This window comes from Octopus sinensis, linkage group LG1, assembly GCF_006345805.1.
Source record: "Octopus sinensis linkage group LG1, ASM634580v1, whole genome shotgun sequence".
Classification (NCBI taxonomy): Eukaryota; Metazoa; Mollusca; class Cephalopoda; order Octopoda; family Octopodidae; genus Octopus; species Octopus sinensis.
The window spans coordinates 211,069,328-211,085,241 of record NC_042997.1 but is presented as its reverse complement, the minus strand read 5'-3'; the positions used below and the strand labels follow the sequence as shown (position 1 = coordinate 211,085,241).

Genomic DNA, 15,914 nt, shown 5'->3' with positions numbered 1-15,914 from the left:
AAACTACACAGGGTCTTCTTTTTGTTTGTAAATACTTATTATATTTAGTTTTCGTGATGGATTTCATATTTTTCATTGATATACAGCAGCAGCAACAACACCCCGACTTCCTACGCAAACGCTGAGCCTGGATGCGCATTCATCCATCCATCGATGCTCTCGGTGTCGGGGGGGGGGGGTGACCTGCTTACTTTTCTGTTGCTTTTACGAATAGCAAAGGACCACGTTTCGGACTTCTCCCACGAAGGCCGCTTCGCTCAACAAACAAACAAGCAGCAACAACATAGACATCGCAAACACACGTGTCTGTGTGTGTGTGAAACAATAAGACATTTTGGTTTGGTTAAGAGATGCAAGGACAAAAGTCTGTGTGATGTTCCAAATCAAAATGTTTCTGGTTAACAAAGACATTGCTGTTGAAACAACAGTAGAATGCTATCCAAATCAAGTTTGTGTTAGACATGTTTGTGTGCCCCCACCCCACCCCAAAATGCTTCTTTACAACCCTGGTATTTAAAAAGTCTACTTGGGTCTGTTGTTTTTGCTGGTTATCATAGCTATTGATCAAAACAAGTTCTTGCTGTTTCTGCTAGAGATTTGATTGGTCAGTTCTTTTCTGTGGTCATCAATCTTTGACAGAATCCTGTTTGTCTTATTCAGTTATTTGATGTCTGAAGACAGTGATTCAAGGTTCAATTCCATGGCAAGCCGTTGGTATTTGGCAAATATTCCTGCTCCACACTTCCATATATTAGTGAGGCACAGGTTTTGTTGTGTGGTTGAGAAGTTTGCTTCCCAACCGTATGGATTCGGGTTTAGTGGCACCGTGAGTGTCTTCTATAGCCCTAGGCTGAGCAAAGTCTTGGGAGTAGATTTAGTAGAAGGAAGCTGAAAGAATCATGTCAAATATATAGACATGTGTGTATGTGTTTGTGATTCCTAGTGTCGGACACTGCTTGATAGCTGTCTTGATAAAAGATTTCTAGTCACCTGTGAAGAATATTTGGCGATGGGGAAATATTATTTTGCTTGGAAACAGTTGAAGCTTGGTGACAGGAATGGCATTTGGCCATAGAAAATGCCCCCCAATAAAATCCATCAGATGCATGGAAAAGTGGATGATAAAATGGTGAGAATGTTTTTGGAGGTGGCATGGGTAGGATGGCTTGACAACATCCAACAACTTGTAACAACCATTTTTGGCTCCAATGCCTGTTGTGGCACGGATTCTATGACCGAATGGCCTTCCTAACACCAATCACTTACTCTTTAACCCTTTCAATTCCAACCTCCTGCTTCTTGGATACAAATTTCCTGTTAAAAAGTGAAATTAAAGTCTTCCAATCAAAATTTTAAGATATGTTCTAAACACCAGCTTAATCATCATCATTTAATGCCCGTTTTCCATTATTATTATTATTATTATTACACAGGCAATCCTATGTCTTGCTTGCAATGAACTCCTCGTTGACCCTTATGGGGCTATAGAAGCAATAATGAAGAAGTTTATCCATACGTTTAGTGACAGTAGCAAGAATTGGTAACACAAAGAAACAGTAAATTCTTCTTTTTCTTCACCTAACATAATAATAATAATAATAATGTTACAAAATTCTTTCTAAAAACTGATCGAAGCAAAAGCATTGAATAGAAATATTGTGAGAAAAGAGTCGAAGTTATCTGAAGACTGCAAAGAAATAACAAGAGTTAATAAGCGAAAACCAAAACTAAATCTTTGAAATAAATTCATTTATTCATTTTTTTTTTCTCTAAAATGTACAGAATATTACAGTTTGTGGGAATAAAGGGGCAAAACGAATCTGGTTTTGGTTGAATTGAAAAATTATGCTTAAAAACAAAGACAGACTTTTGACAGAGATTCACAACGATAAGAACAGTGTGATTAGATTTGGAGTCAATCCAGAAAAGACACGGGAGAAAAAAAAATGTAAAGTTGTGTGTTGGGTTCATTTGTGTCTTAAAGACTGAGAAGACAACACTTTATTCTAACAGACTTTTACACAAAATGATTCAGGTGTCGTATCACAGTTGAAAAAAGTGCTTTTGGCTTCAGTGTAATGAGCCATAAAAAAAGATGGTGAGGAAGTTTAGGGGGAGGTGAAGAGGATTACAAATTGAAAACAGTTTGGTTTTCAGCTCAGGGAGGAATCAGATAATGTTGTTGCATAACAAAATCTAGAAATGAGGGGTGGGTGTGAAGCGTTACCAAATACTGTTTCATATATTAAAAGTTTTACATTAATAATTTACAAAATATATTTAGATATGGTTAATTAAAACTTGCAAACGTCACTAATTGTTTCCAATACAACAAAACTGAAATTACTTAAATTTTTTTTCCTTTCTAAATCATTTTACATTAGAAAATTGCCATTTTGGTTCCTTCCGTGATGCAAATTTATTATTGCACCCCAGAAAATAGTGAAAAGGAAGACTTAAATGAAGTTTTTCAATTTGAGATTTTGGTTTGTTTTTCTGAACGGCAACAATTCTGTGAGGATTCTTCAGTGTTAACAATAAAAGAGTAGCAAGTCATTCCGTTGAGATGACAGAGGAATGGCATCGGTAAGAAAATAATTTACTCTTTACTCTGTGGATTTATATAATACAACAACCCAATGATATATAATGTGTGGTGGGGGGGCATTGTTTTGCAATCGGGGCTGAATCCAGAGACATAGACAACATCAGGGGTACCAGAGGTAAGGTACCCTCTTTCTTCATATGTGTGTGTGTGTGTATTAATTTTTACAAAGGAAAGGTTGAAGGTTGACAGCAACTTCAAGGCTTCAGCTTGGTCACTTTCATCAATGGGATGAAGGCAAGCAGCCTGACACTTCGAAGTCACTGTCAGCCTTTTCCTTGTAAAAAGTTCAACAAACATACATATATACTCTACTAAAAAGTATTGAGCCTCAGCTTCATCTGAAATTGTTTTCATATAACTTCATGTAAGAACAAACATTATATATATACACGCATACATTATATATATATATATATATACACACACACATACACACATATACCTACATGCATATATATATACATACACACATAAATACATGCATATGTGTATATATATACACACACACACATATATACACATGCATACATACTTATATATACAGTGTATACACACATATATACACAATGTATATACATATATACACATCCATACATATACACATTCATACACGCACATATATACATTGATATATATATATACACACACGCATACATTTTTACATACAGACACACATACACAGTTCGGAAGTAATGAATCTATCAACATTTTGAATCTTCCATTTGTACACCCGTTCTAATAATTTTACATTCTCACAAAACCATTTCCTCAGCAAAAGTGAATCGGAATACAACAAGAAGTCAATCCCACCCTTATATACCTGGGTATCATGCTCCACTTTCACTGTTAAGTGTTCCTTCCTTGTACAACTGTTCTTTCCATACTAGCATGGTAAAAAGAACATAAAACTAACAAACGTGTGTACACACAAACACACACACACCAGAACATGAGAAATTATTTACTTCCACCAGCTGACACATGTTTCATTGACACAAGGCATTAATGTCATTTGCAATAACTAAGTCTTGTCAAATCATCAGAGAATGTGTAATTTCTATAGGTAACACTACTGCATTCATTTGTTTCTTTCCTATAAAAGTTACACATTTCTCTGATTTGACAATGTGTCTTGATTATAATAATTACATATCTTGTAAATAAGGTCCCATGTTTCTGTCTTCCACACACACACACACACCAATGTGTCTATGTCAATATTCAGAAGAATCTTATTGATAAAAGAAAAATCAATCAACTAAGAATAGTCATTAGTTTAAAAATTCCATTTTGCTTAAATCTTTAATAGAAATATAGAAATGTCCAATTAGTTAACTTTGATAATTGATCAATTTGTAGTGAAACATTTTGAGAAAATATCTATATATATATAAATGTGTGTATATATATATCTACATATTATAGAGGGGCTAGTGTAAATACATTTTGATTGGGGTGGATTTGGTTCAAACCAATCAATGTTTGAATCTTTCTTGATCATATTTTACCTTCAAGAATTTCAGAATCTTGGAAATCCAAATTGGAATTGAATTTAGTTTCAATCTAGAAAGAAATATTGGAGATTCAACACGAGAATCTCCAATTTATGACTTGAAAAATCTTTGTTGACACTAATTAACATGTTGACATGACAATTAATTAACCTGGTGCAGGTTGCTAACGAACAATTTGAGAAAGATGAACAGTTTTGATTAAATGTTTCAGCTGAAACTCTAAAATTTATGAAACAACAAAATGTTTTTATTTCTCCTGTTGATGGCTGGAATTGGCAAAAATAATTTTGACCCCATTTTTCAGTTCTTTGACTGGAAACAGTTTGTCTGTGTCCAGCTTTTTGTCACCATTATGTTAATAGAGATATTTTACTGATAAAGAGGGATTTCAGAGTCAATCTGAAGAAGTTGGTGCTTAAAATCACTGATTTGGGGCGAAGTCTAAACACTTCTGCTGATTCTCACTGATACCAGATCAGTCGACATTGTGGGGCTGGGAATGGGGGGAGGGAAGGATGTTGATTGGCAGACCCCCCCCCCCAGAATACCAGTGATTGATGGTTAGGATCCTCTTCACAGAAGAGATAACAGTAAAATAATGGCAGACAGACTACATCCAAGAACTTCATAATCTGGAGAGATACCAATAATGGCAACTCTTGAAATGATATGGCATCGTGGATTAATGAAACTTCCTGGGCCACACGTCACGGTTGGAGAAATAAAACAGCTAAAGCAATGAACACATTCATTAGTAGTACATAAAAAAAAAAAGGTTAATTAAAAAATTAGGGTCACCAGTGTTGGCAGTCAATGTTGAGAAGAAAAACAAAAATTCCTGACAGAAAAGCCAAAGAAATGAAGAAAGATTTAAATGCAAGAGAAATGGGTGTGAGACGAGAGCAGAGATGTGATGAAAGGGGTTCCATCAAAGAGATGCTATTAATAATATCAGATGGGTTGACACTGTAAATAAACCTTTGTATATATATATATGTCTGTATGTTTATTCTTGAAACAATTTTAAAGACAACAGGTTTTCAGGTAGATTTAGCAAAAGAATCTCTTGGAAAATAAGATTCTCAATGCAAGAATTTATTATTCAAGATTTCTAGACCTTCAAATTGTGCTCTTTGCATGAATTATAAAGAATAGCTTTCACAGCTACAAACAGGTTTGCTATGTTTTCTTTTTTCTTAAATATCAAACTGGAGAGACTTTGGTTGGCTCTTCTCATTTAGTTCTGGGTTTATTGGAATCTGCTGAGGGTCATTTTGAATGGAACGGAGACCACCCTTAATTAATATCTATGGTCATCAATTAATTAACAGTGACCATTGTGATAAAAAGAAAACTGACGAGATAGAAAATGTAATTATACATTGATAATTACTGAATGCTAATCAAAGAATAAATATATTGGTCAGAATCAGCAAATTCAAAGGTAAGTCTTAAATGGTTCCCAACTGATTTTTGGCCATTCCCCTTCAAATCATTTCTAAAATCCTGATATTTAATTTTTGTTATTCAAAATATGATTAATGCTTACAATATTACTCGGAAACAAAATTTTCTTTAAAAATGTGTAAGAAACACACACTAATCTTATTTCCACTTTAGAGACATCAGATCTTCTGAACAGCTTAAATGACCTGATGTCTCTAAAGTGGAAATAAGATAATTTCCACTTTAGAGACATCCAATCTTATGAACACCTGAAAAATGATGTGAATGACCTGATGTCTCTAAAGTGTCAAAATTTGATAAAATTTTTATATCCCTGGAAGGGATGTAAAGATTTTTTTTTATCAACTCATTCTCGAGTTGCCCCCTTTCTCTTTTTGGTATACTAAACATTGTGTACAGAAGGTATAAATTCAACTTAATCCTAAGCATGCCCCTCACCAAAATCCTACCATGCCCCACCAGTGGGAATCACGGGCTTCGACCAATGAAATGCTGCAGCAGAATTGTACAAATGGCTTTGAAAGTCGACAAAAGTAAAAAGATCTTGTCAAACACTAAGTGATGACTCTTTTGGTTCTACTTTGACTGATTTGATAAGAACAGGGCAAACCAAATTGGTGTGGCACTCATCCATCAGCCCTTGCCAGGGTCATAAGTGAAGGAAGTACATAGATATATATACAATGCTGCTTTGATTGCTTAGCAACCTCACATTATTTTAGATAGGTGGATACATTATATACGATTGCTAAACTAAACACTTGATTTTTGCAAAAGCATTAAAACTGAAGGAATATTTTTTAAAAAAAGGTAAATAAAGAATAAATAGTGAAATAGTATTGGAGTGGGGGGGGGTCATGACCTTCCCAAGAAACAGAAAAAATATTTTGTATAAAACAAATATTTATTCAAGGAAATGAAAAATGTAAAAAAAAAGAGATTTCTATTTTGTTTGTTTAGAAAATGGTTAATTGTTCTTTTGTGAGAAAATACTGAAAAACTTTATCCAACAAAATTCCAAATACAGAGATTTTATCTTAGGGAAATTCCTCTGGAAAAATCTAACCATTTTAGTAGAGATTCTCAATAATAATAATTCCTTCAGGACAGTCTCAAAATCAGGATGAAATGGTTCAGCTTGATGCCAATAACGACTGACGTAATTAACAGACTTTATTTAGAATGACAGATTCTAAGCAAAAAGATTTCCGTTTGTTTTTCCAAAAGATTTCATTTTGGTGGAGTCGGAATATTTTTGCAGAGTTTCCAATAAATATTTTAATGGAACAATTTAGTTGCAGGAATAAAGACATTGAAAGATGTAAAGAAATCGGTAAAATTTAACCCTGCCCTCCATCTACCCCCAAACATTTTGAAGACAGAAGAAGTTTTCCTGCAGGTGGGGGGAGGTTGTCTGAGATTATTTGTTGGAAAAAACGAGTCTGTTGATGGTTGATAAGATGTTCAGTAAGCTTGAGAGAATCTTTTGTAGTAAGGAAGACGTTGGGTGAGGGTGTGAAGAGATCTAGAGAGAAAATGGGTGAGGACCGGGTTGAGCAAGAAGGGGACCAGAACCACGTCGGAGTTTGTCTGTGAGGATTTTCTATCAGCTGAGATTTTTTAGTCATCTTTTTTTTGTTTTTTTTCTATGAACACAATAGAGTGGTATTTTTTTTAAAATTGGTCTGTTGACTTTTATGCATCTCAATTGCTATGGAGATGAGTCACTGCCCGTTGCTATGGTAATGAGTCATTCAAACTCACTTTTTTTTTTTTTTTACTAACAATGTGTTAGAAATAAAAATCAACAAACACAGATTTGATTAAACAAATTTGATTAATTAACAACAGCAGTAATTACAGATTTAATTTATTCTGTTTGTTTTATATATTGTTGTATTTTTTTCGTCAACAATATTCGGCAATTATTGTTTGAATTGAAAGTAATTAAATGGTGAGAGAAAGAATATGTTCCAATATTTTGGTTTATTGTGATGGCAGCTGACAGTTAATAAATATTACCTATTTAGTATTTGACAGTCAGGCAGTGAATAATGAAAATTTGGTAATTTGAGGGGGGGGGGGGTAATTCCTATTTTGTTTTTGTTTTTTTAAATTCCACAACAATTAATTTATCAGAAAATGCTTGAGGTTGGAATAAATTGGAAACATTGGTAAAGAAGGATATGTGTGTGTGTTGTGTGAGTAGGAGGTGGTTTTAATAGATACTGAGAAGAGCAGCAGAAGACGGCAGAGATGAAAGTGAAATAGAATATCTTCTCTCAGTCGGAAGATCCCCAGAGAAAAGCAAAGATGAGGGAAAGAAGAAAATATTATCTTCTGTCAGAAATAAAACAACATCAACAAAAACAAGACACGAAGATTGTCTGGTTTGACCATGTCACTCACACTCACACACACATACACTCTCACTCGATTAGTTTAAAGTTAGCATACAAGAAGAGTGCAGTCCACAAGAAATGATACACGTTTACTGGATGTCGTTTTATAAATACAAAGATTCAAAGTGAAGACGAAACACGGAGGCGGGGGGTGGGGTCGTTAGTAGGTTTTGTGAAGGTGAGTTCCCTTCAGACAAACATTTGGTGAAATTCAATTAATTCAGTGGTGTTTCTGTTGTTACAGCTGATGAGGATGCTGATGAAAGCAATGAAGATATTAATGATGTTTACAATAGTTGTGACAAACCAGAGTTCAAAGGTTAAAAAACAAAGTCACCAAAGAAGACAAATAAGATTTCAATTCTTTCACTCTATGTATGAATATGTTTGTATATATATGTATATATATACACACAATCAAAAACACACAATTTTCTCTTGTGTGGAGAAATTCATAGAGATATTTTTCTCAGATCTTAAGATAAAAAAAAAAGGATAACAACAAAAACAATATTATTATTATTATATGTATACAAAAAAAAAATAATAAACTGAATTCAACAGTTGTTCACGTCTTCTTTAGAACCGTACCAAATTTTTGGTAGCAATAGTAGCTAGAGCCAGGCCTGTTCCTTGTTTTATGTACATCAACAGCAGCAGAGACTGTCTTGGGTGGTGTTCATGTGTAGGCATCGTATTCGTCCATCTCGTAGAAGTCTGTGGTTTCCAAAGGTTCTCTCATCGGTGGAATTGGGTCATGCGAACGGGCTTCAAAGAACTCAACAATAACTGGACTACTGGACATCTAAAACAAAAAAAAAACACAAAAACAAATCAGTAGAAATGGTGCCAGAACTGATATTCTTCAATAAAATGGATACAATAAATAGGGGTAGGTGCGGCTGTTGGGTAACAAGCTTGCTTACCAACCACATGGTTCCGGGTTCAGTCCCACTGCATGGCACCTTGGGCAAGTGTCTTTCTACTATAGCTTCAGGCCAAGCAAAGCCTTGAGTTGATTAGGTAGACGGAAACTGAAAGAAGCCCATTATATATATATATATATATGTGCGTGTGTGTGTTCATTTCTATGTTTGTTCTTCACCACTGTTTGACAACCCGTGTTGGTTTGTTTACATCCCCATAACTTAGCAGTTTGGCAAAAGAGACTGACAGAATAAGTACAAAGCTTAAAAACAGAAATTGTATTTGAAATTAATTGAAAGAAACCCAGAGCATCTCAACAGAAATTTGGTAACAAAAGGGTGAAACTAAGTCAGACTCAATAATCTTTACATTTAGACTGAGTGAGAGTCAACACTCAACATATTAAAACTGAGTCGTGCTCAGCAACCAACATATTTCTCTTCCTACCTTATGTTTTCACAGAAGTGAGCAGCAAACGTACAGAGAAACTCCCCCCCCCCCATCGTAGTTTTTTTTATTCTGCTACTAATTAATGTCTGCAATTGCAGAAGGGAAATATAATAAGAGAGTTTTGATGTCAGAACCAGTGAGTTGGTTGGTTGGGGTTAAAAACATGAAGAATCAGTTCAAAACAGCTGCCGAAAAAACGGATTAAAAAAACAATGAAAACAAAGAAGAAGAGAAAAATATTTTTGTAGGAAATAAACGGAGGGGGGGAGGGGACAACATTCCTTGTCTCTATTAAACGAAGATACAAAGGAGTGGCTCGGTTTATTTATAGCAACAACACTTTACCTGGAGACCCCGTCTACACACCTTTCTGCTATATTTTTAGTTCTACGCCTGATGCTTAGAATGGCTTCTGTGAATAGAATATGCTGAGGTATTTTAGGAACCACAAGTTATGTTCTTTCAGTTTTGGATTCGGCTGGCAAGATTCTTGATATGAACTCATGTGTTGAAACAGATTTTGTTGTATCTTGGGAGGGTCACTATGCCAATAATAAACACACCCACACTGGCTCTGTTGAACTTCTTTTATTATTATCATTATTACTATTAGTCAGCTAGTTAAGCTTTTAACCAATTAACTAAATAATTGTTTGATTAATAATTCGGTCCATCAATCAATCAGCTAGGTTTGTCAGAGTCACCTTAGACAGACGTGGGGTGGGGGACAGGGCAGGGTATGTCATTGATGAGGTTATGACTAGCAAAGGACTGATGAACTGAGCTGATTGATTATCTGAAAACAATTAAACCATCAGTTAATTGGTTCAATGATTAATAAAGAAGTGAAATAAAACCAGTGTGTGTGTGTATTGTTGGTATAATGATCCTCCCAAGACAAGTTATATTATTTCAATCACAAACCTGTTACTTAACAACAGTTATTCCCTTTGCTATTACAGTTTATAAGGATCAGAATGCCTGTAACCAAGGTGGACTCATAGCAAAAAATTTTCTGAATTTCTGTGAAATTATCATTATGCATGGCTTACTGCTCTCATCTTGGTTGCCATAGTTACACTGTTTAGGCAGTTCCATATAGAACAATACTTAACCCTTTTGATTCCAACCCAGCTGAAACCACCTCTGGTTCTTTAGTACAAATGCCTTGTTTTCAAAAGTTCTCAATTAAAATCATTATGTCACAATTTATGTTCCTTAATGATAACGAAAGTAATTTTACTAAATTCTTGGTTATATTTTAAATTAATTGAAAGGAACCCAAAACATCTCAAAATAAATGCAGTAACGAAAGGGTTAAGCAAGTTAAGGACTTTTTCTGATTCAATCTGGATCTCAACAACGGTGTTAAAACAGCAACCTTTGAGCTGTGCTCCAGCATAGCCGCAGTAAAATGACTAAACAAATAAAAGAATATAGAGATGAGATTTGGTGCAATAAAATGACTGACGATGTGATGTGGTGACTTTCATTCTCTCTTCAGCAGAAATATCAGTTCAGATCCAAGGTGGTGGTTGTTGTCGATATTTCAAATTCATGAGAGAAACATCCACAGTGACAACAGCAAGTGGTCATCACCAAAGCCAACACCTTAAGGGCCGGCAACCAGCCCTGCCACTTGAGACATCTCTCCCCTCTCTCGTCCCACCTTTTGTATTACCATCATCTTCTCCACTACTTTTGATACACTGCATGTGGTTGTATGCAAAGCACCTATACCTTGTGCAAGACAACCCCCCCACACACACCTCCATGATATGAGTATGGAGGAGTGCGCACATCTATTTCTACATATACATACACACGCTATATATATCATCATCATCATCGTTTAACGTCCGCTTTCCATGCTAGTATGGGTTGGACAATATGTGACTGAGGGCAGGCAAACCAGATGGCTGGCTGCACCAGGCGCTCCAATCTTGATCTGGTAGATTCTACAGCTGGATGCCCTTCCTAATGCCAACCACTCTGTAAGTGTAGTGGGTGCTTTTTATGTGCCACCGGCACGGGGGCCAGTCAGGCGGTACTGGCAACGGCCACACTCGAATCTTTTTATACATGCCACTGGCACAGGTGCCAGTAAGGCGATGCTGGTAACGATCATGCTCGAATGGTGTCTTTTACGTGCCACAGGCAAGGAGGCCAGATAGCCGCTCTGGCAATGATCACGCTCGGATGGTGCTCTGAACACCCTACTAGCACAGGGCTCGAAGTGGCTGGGCTGCATGGAGGCAAAGCGGCTGAGTTCCTTTCAAGTGTTGGGCCTAACAGAGGCAATGACCAAGACCTTTGGCATTATGTCATAATTGAAAAGAAGACCCATCAAGCTGAGCAAAAGCACAGTTGTGGCAGATACCAGTGTCACATAAATGGCACTTTTGCTGGTGGCACATAAAAGCACCCATTACACTCTCAATGGTTGGCGTTAGGAAAGGCAACCAGCCGTAGAAAGTCATGCCAAATCAGACTGAATCCTGGCATAGCCTTTCCCTGCATGCCAGCCCAGTCAAACCATCTGACCCATGCCAGCATGGACAACAGACATTAAATGAGGATGAGATATATGTATGTATGTGTGTGTATATATACATACATATATATATATATATATATATATATATACATGATTCGCCATGATAGATTGCTAGCCACTAAACCTTTTTCTATTTTCTCTCCCTGTTTATTTCTGTGTCCCTTTCTGTTGAAGAGCATAGGCTCGAAACGTTAAAGACTTTCTCGCTTCCCCAGCGTTAAACTAATACATCTGTTTGTTGTTTACACACCTGTCTTCGTCTTGTTTTTTTTGTAAATTCTCACTATATATATATATATATATATATATATATATATATATATATATATATATTTAAAATAGGATAAAATTTTTATAAGAATTTATCAAGTAGCCAACCTTATAAGGGAAAAATTTATAATTATTCCCTTTAAATATATTTATTTACATCAAGGGCATTACTACTCATAAATGCCACAAAGTCAAAACTACCAAAATAAATATAAATATGAATTAATAGTAGGAGATGGACTACGTATTAGACTTTTATTAGGTACACCATATGCTTCGACCCATTAGCCTGTAAATGCACAAACACGAAACTAATTGTCTAAGTATTAATCTTCCTTTGTCCTCTCTTTTCCCTCCAAGCAGTTATGACAGCGAAAGCTAATCAGGGCGTTTCCTCTAAACTGAAATCTATGATTTCCACGTCCATATTTGAATTTTTTCTGTTTCTATCATATTATTTGCTTTTATTCATTCCCAGACATGACCGGTGTATAACAACAAGCCAGCCGACACTAAAAATCTCTAATGAGACATCTTTATCAATGTATCTGAAGAGACCCAGACTAAGGGTTCAAAACATATGCTGTGCCTAATAAAAGTCGAATACGCAATCCATCCCCTGCTATTAATTTATACTATTACCCCTAACTGCCACTGCAAATCTCCTGCGGATGACAACAGGTAACCTAACCTGTGCCAGTGATCTACTCAACATTTAACCCTTTACTATTCAGAGTACACTTAAATGTAATATATTTTTTATTCAAATTGTTTTGAATTCATCAAGCTTTATCTTATAGCTTTGAGGTCTCAATGATGTGATTGCTTATTTTTAGAATAGCATTGTAGGTTAGGTGTGAAAGGCTAGATATGGCCAGTTTGAATATAAAACATAGAATATTTGGGCCGGATATGGCCGGTTTAAACACTAAAGGGTTAAACATACTAACCTAATTGTACATATTTGTTCAAATTTATTATTATTATTATTATTATTATTATTATATATCCTTTTATTCTTTTGCTTGTTTCAGTCATTTGACTGTGGCCATGCTGGAGCATCACTTTTAGTCAAACAAATCAACCCCACGACTTATTCTCTGTGAGCCTAGTACTTATTCTATTGGTTTGTTTTGCCAAACTGTTAAGTTACGGGGATGTAAACATAGACACACAAATACATACATACAGACAGGTGCATATATATATATATATATATATATAATAGGCACAGGAGTGGCTGTGTGGTAAGTAGCTTGCTAACCAACCACATGGTTCCGGATTCAGTCCCACTGCATGGCATCTTGGGCAAGTGTCTTCTGCCTTGTGAGTGGATTTGGTAGACGGAAACTGAAAGAAGCCTGTCGTATATATGTATATATGTGTGTGTGTGTGTTTGTGTATGTCCCCTAGCATTGCTTGACAACCGATGCTGGTGTGTTTACGTCCCCGTCACTTAGCGGTTCGGCAAAAGAGACCAATAGAATAAGTACTGGGCTTACAAAGAATAAGTCCCGGGGTCGATTTGCTCGACTAAAGGCGGTGCTCCAGCATGGCCGCAGTCAAATGACTGAAACAAAAAAAAAAAAAGATTTATATATAACGCCAACCACTCCACTACACTCTCGGAGTGGTTGGCGTTAGGAAGGGCATCCAGCCGTAGAAACACTACCAGATTTGACTGGGCCTGATGAAGCCTTCTGGCTTCACAGACCCCAGTAAAACCGTCCAACCCATGCTAGCATGGAAAACGGACGCTAAACGATGATGATGATGATGATATATATAAGGTAAAAAAGTCAAGGTAAGAAAATGCTAAAATAATTTTATTATAAAAAACATTTGAGTACCGGTTTCAGTCATTGAGACTTTTTCAACTCTAATTATGGAAAACAATCAAATTTTGGAAAAATTAAATAATATATATGAGCTTCTTTCAGTTTCTGCCTACCAAATCCACTCACAAGGCTTTGGTCAGCCCAAGGCTATAGTAGAAGACATTTGCCCAAGAAGCCACACAGTGGGACTGAACCCAGAACCAAGTGGATGGGAAGTAAGATTCTTACCACACAGCCATGCCTCTGTCTATATACATACATATATATATATATATGGGTATGCAGTCATCATCATTTCATCATTGTTCGACTGTGGTCGAGACAATGGAATTTACCATGCTACGCCAGACTTCACGGTCCATCATGGCATTACGGAGGTCCTGTTGCTCGATGCCTGTATCCCTGGAGATTACATCAGGGTAGGAGAGCGTGCGCCCTCTGGGTATGCAATATTCATGGACACTACGACCGCCTACCTCATTCACAGGTATCTGCAAAAGTATCTTGAATCTATCAGCAGGGAGATCTTCAACAGGATTGCATCCCATAGTAATGAGGCACCAGTGAGAAAAAGCTTTACTGATAGTTGGAATATATGGAGGATCCAATATGCCCTTCCAAAGAAAGTTAGAAACAAGGAAAAATAAATTCTGATTTAATTCTCCATTTAATTAGACTCTTTCATATATGTAGCTTGGAGCTCCCTGATGCTAATTAAAAAGCATTTTCCAAGAACCCATAGATGTCATAGACTTTTTGATTTCCATAACGTTAAAGTTAGCTACTCAAGTTTAGATAATATTGTTTCAAATATTACATGCTACAACAGACACTAACATGCACTCACACAGTCTTCAACCAACACTCCAGCCTGTAACTTCTAAAATCCTACTAAATGCCCATTGGAAGGATGCTGCCTCTCAAAGGCTGTGGTTTATAGAGTCACCCACACACAAACTGATGGCATCATAAGTCACTACACAGACAAGATAACCAATGACTTCAGGGGAAGATATATTCACTTCTTCAGGTACAGGGACAGAGATTGTGGATTCTGGGATCAAGGAAATGGCTTACTTAGCGACACATAAAGAATCACTGATAGGGCTCCACCTGAACCCATAACTAACAATACTGCCTCTGAGTAACTGCATAGAGTCCACCAGCCAACAGGATGCAGCAAAGAAAGAACAATTGTTAGCAGCAGAGGTCGATCCTGTTGATGAAGTTCAAGCCTTTGGCTATACCACCCAAAGCCCAGCCAATGCACACCACAATGGGAGGGTAGACAATATCTGCTGCCCACAGAGATTACAGGTTGCTCATGTCAGTCAAACTGAGCAAGAGCTAAACAACAACAGCAACAACACTAACCTGTGGATGCATCAACAAAATCTCTTTTACAAATTTGTGTAATTCCAATTCTCGGCTTTCAGCTAATTTGCGATCATTTTTACGGAAAAATTTGCGTCCTACAAAAAAGAAAAAAATACATCATTAAAATAATTAAAGTTTTAGCAAAAATATAAATGAAATGAATAAAAAAGTTTAATTAAATTTGTGAAATAATTATGTCCCAAACGCATCTTCCATATACGGTAATATGACACTGCTCATCATTAACTTTATGGAAACAAATTAGCTAAGCATTTTTAATTAATTATTATCAGACTACTGTAGTTAAGACCTTAATTGCTGTTTAAATGAGAAACTAATTTGAAATTATTTTTCAATATTACAACATTCACACTCACTTTCACCAAATGCTCAAAGTGACCTTTAACAAAACTGCTGTTGTGTGTGCGTGCATATATATATATATATATGGATATGTGTATATATAATACCTTTTTTATATTTTTGGAAGGGAGTGGTAGTCAG

General features: G+C 36.1%; 1 protein-coding gene across 1 annotated transcript in view; it reads right to left on the bottom strand.

Moving 5' to 3' along the window:
* Nucleotides 1-3,276: 3,276 nt before the first annotated feature.
* LOC115213077 (SH3 and PX domain-containing protein 2B) overlaps nucleotides 3,277-15,914 on the bottom strand; it is a 79,472-nt gene continuing 66,834 nt past the window's right edge. Inside the window, exons 2-3 of the mRNA XM_029781999.2 lie at nucleotides 15,408-15,505; nucleotides 3,277-8,796 (exon numbers count right to left, since the gene is read on the bottom strand). Of these exons, the coding sequence (XP_029637859.1) occupies nucleotides 8,671-8,796; nucleotides 15,408-15,505 (224 nt within the window). The 3' untranslated portion in view covers nucleotides 3,277-8,670. The remainder of the gene's footprint in view (nucleotides 8,797-15,407; nucleotides 15,506-15,914) is intronic.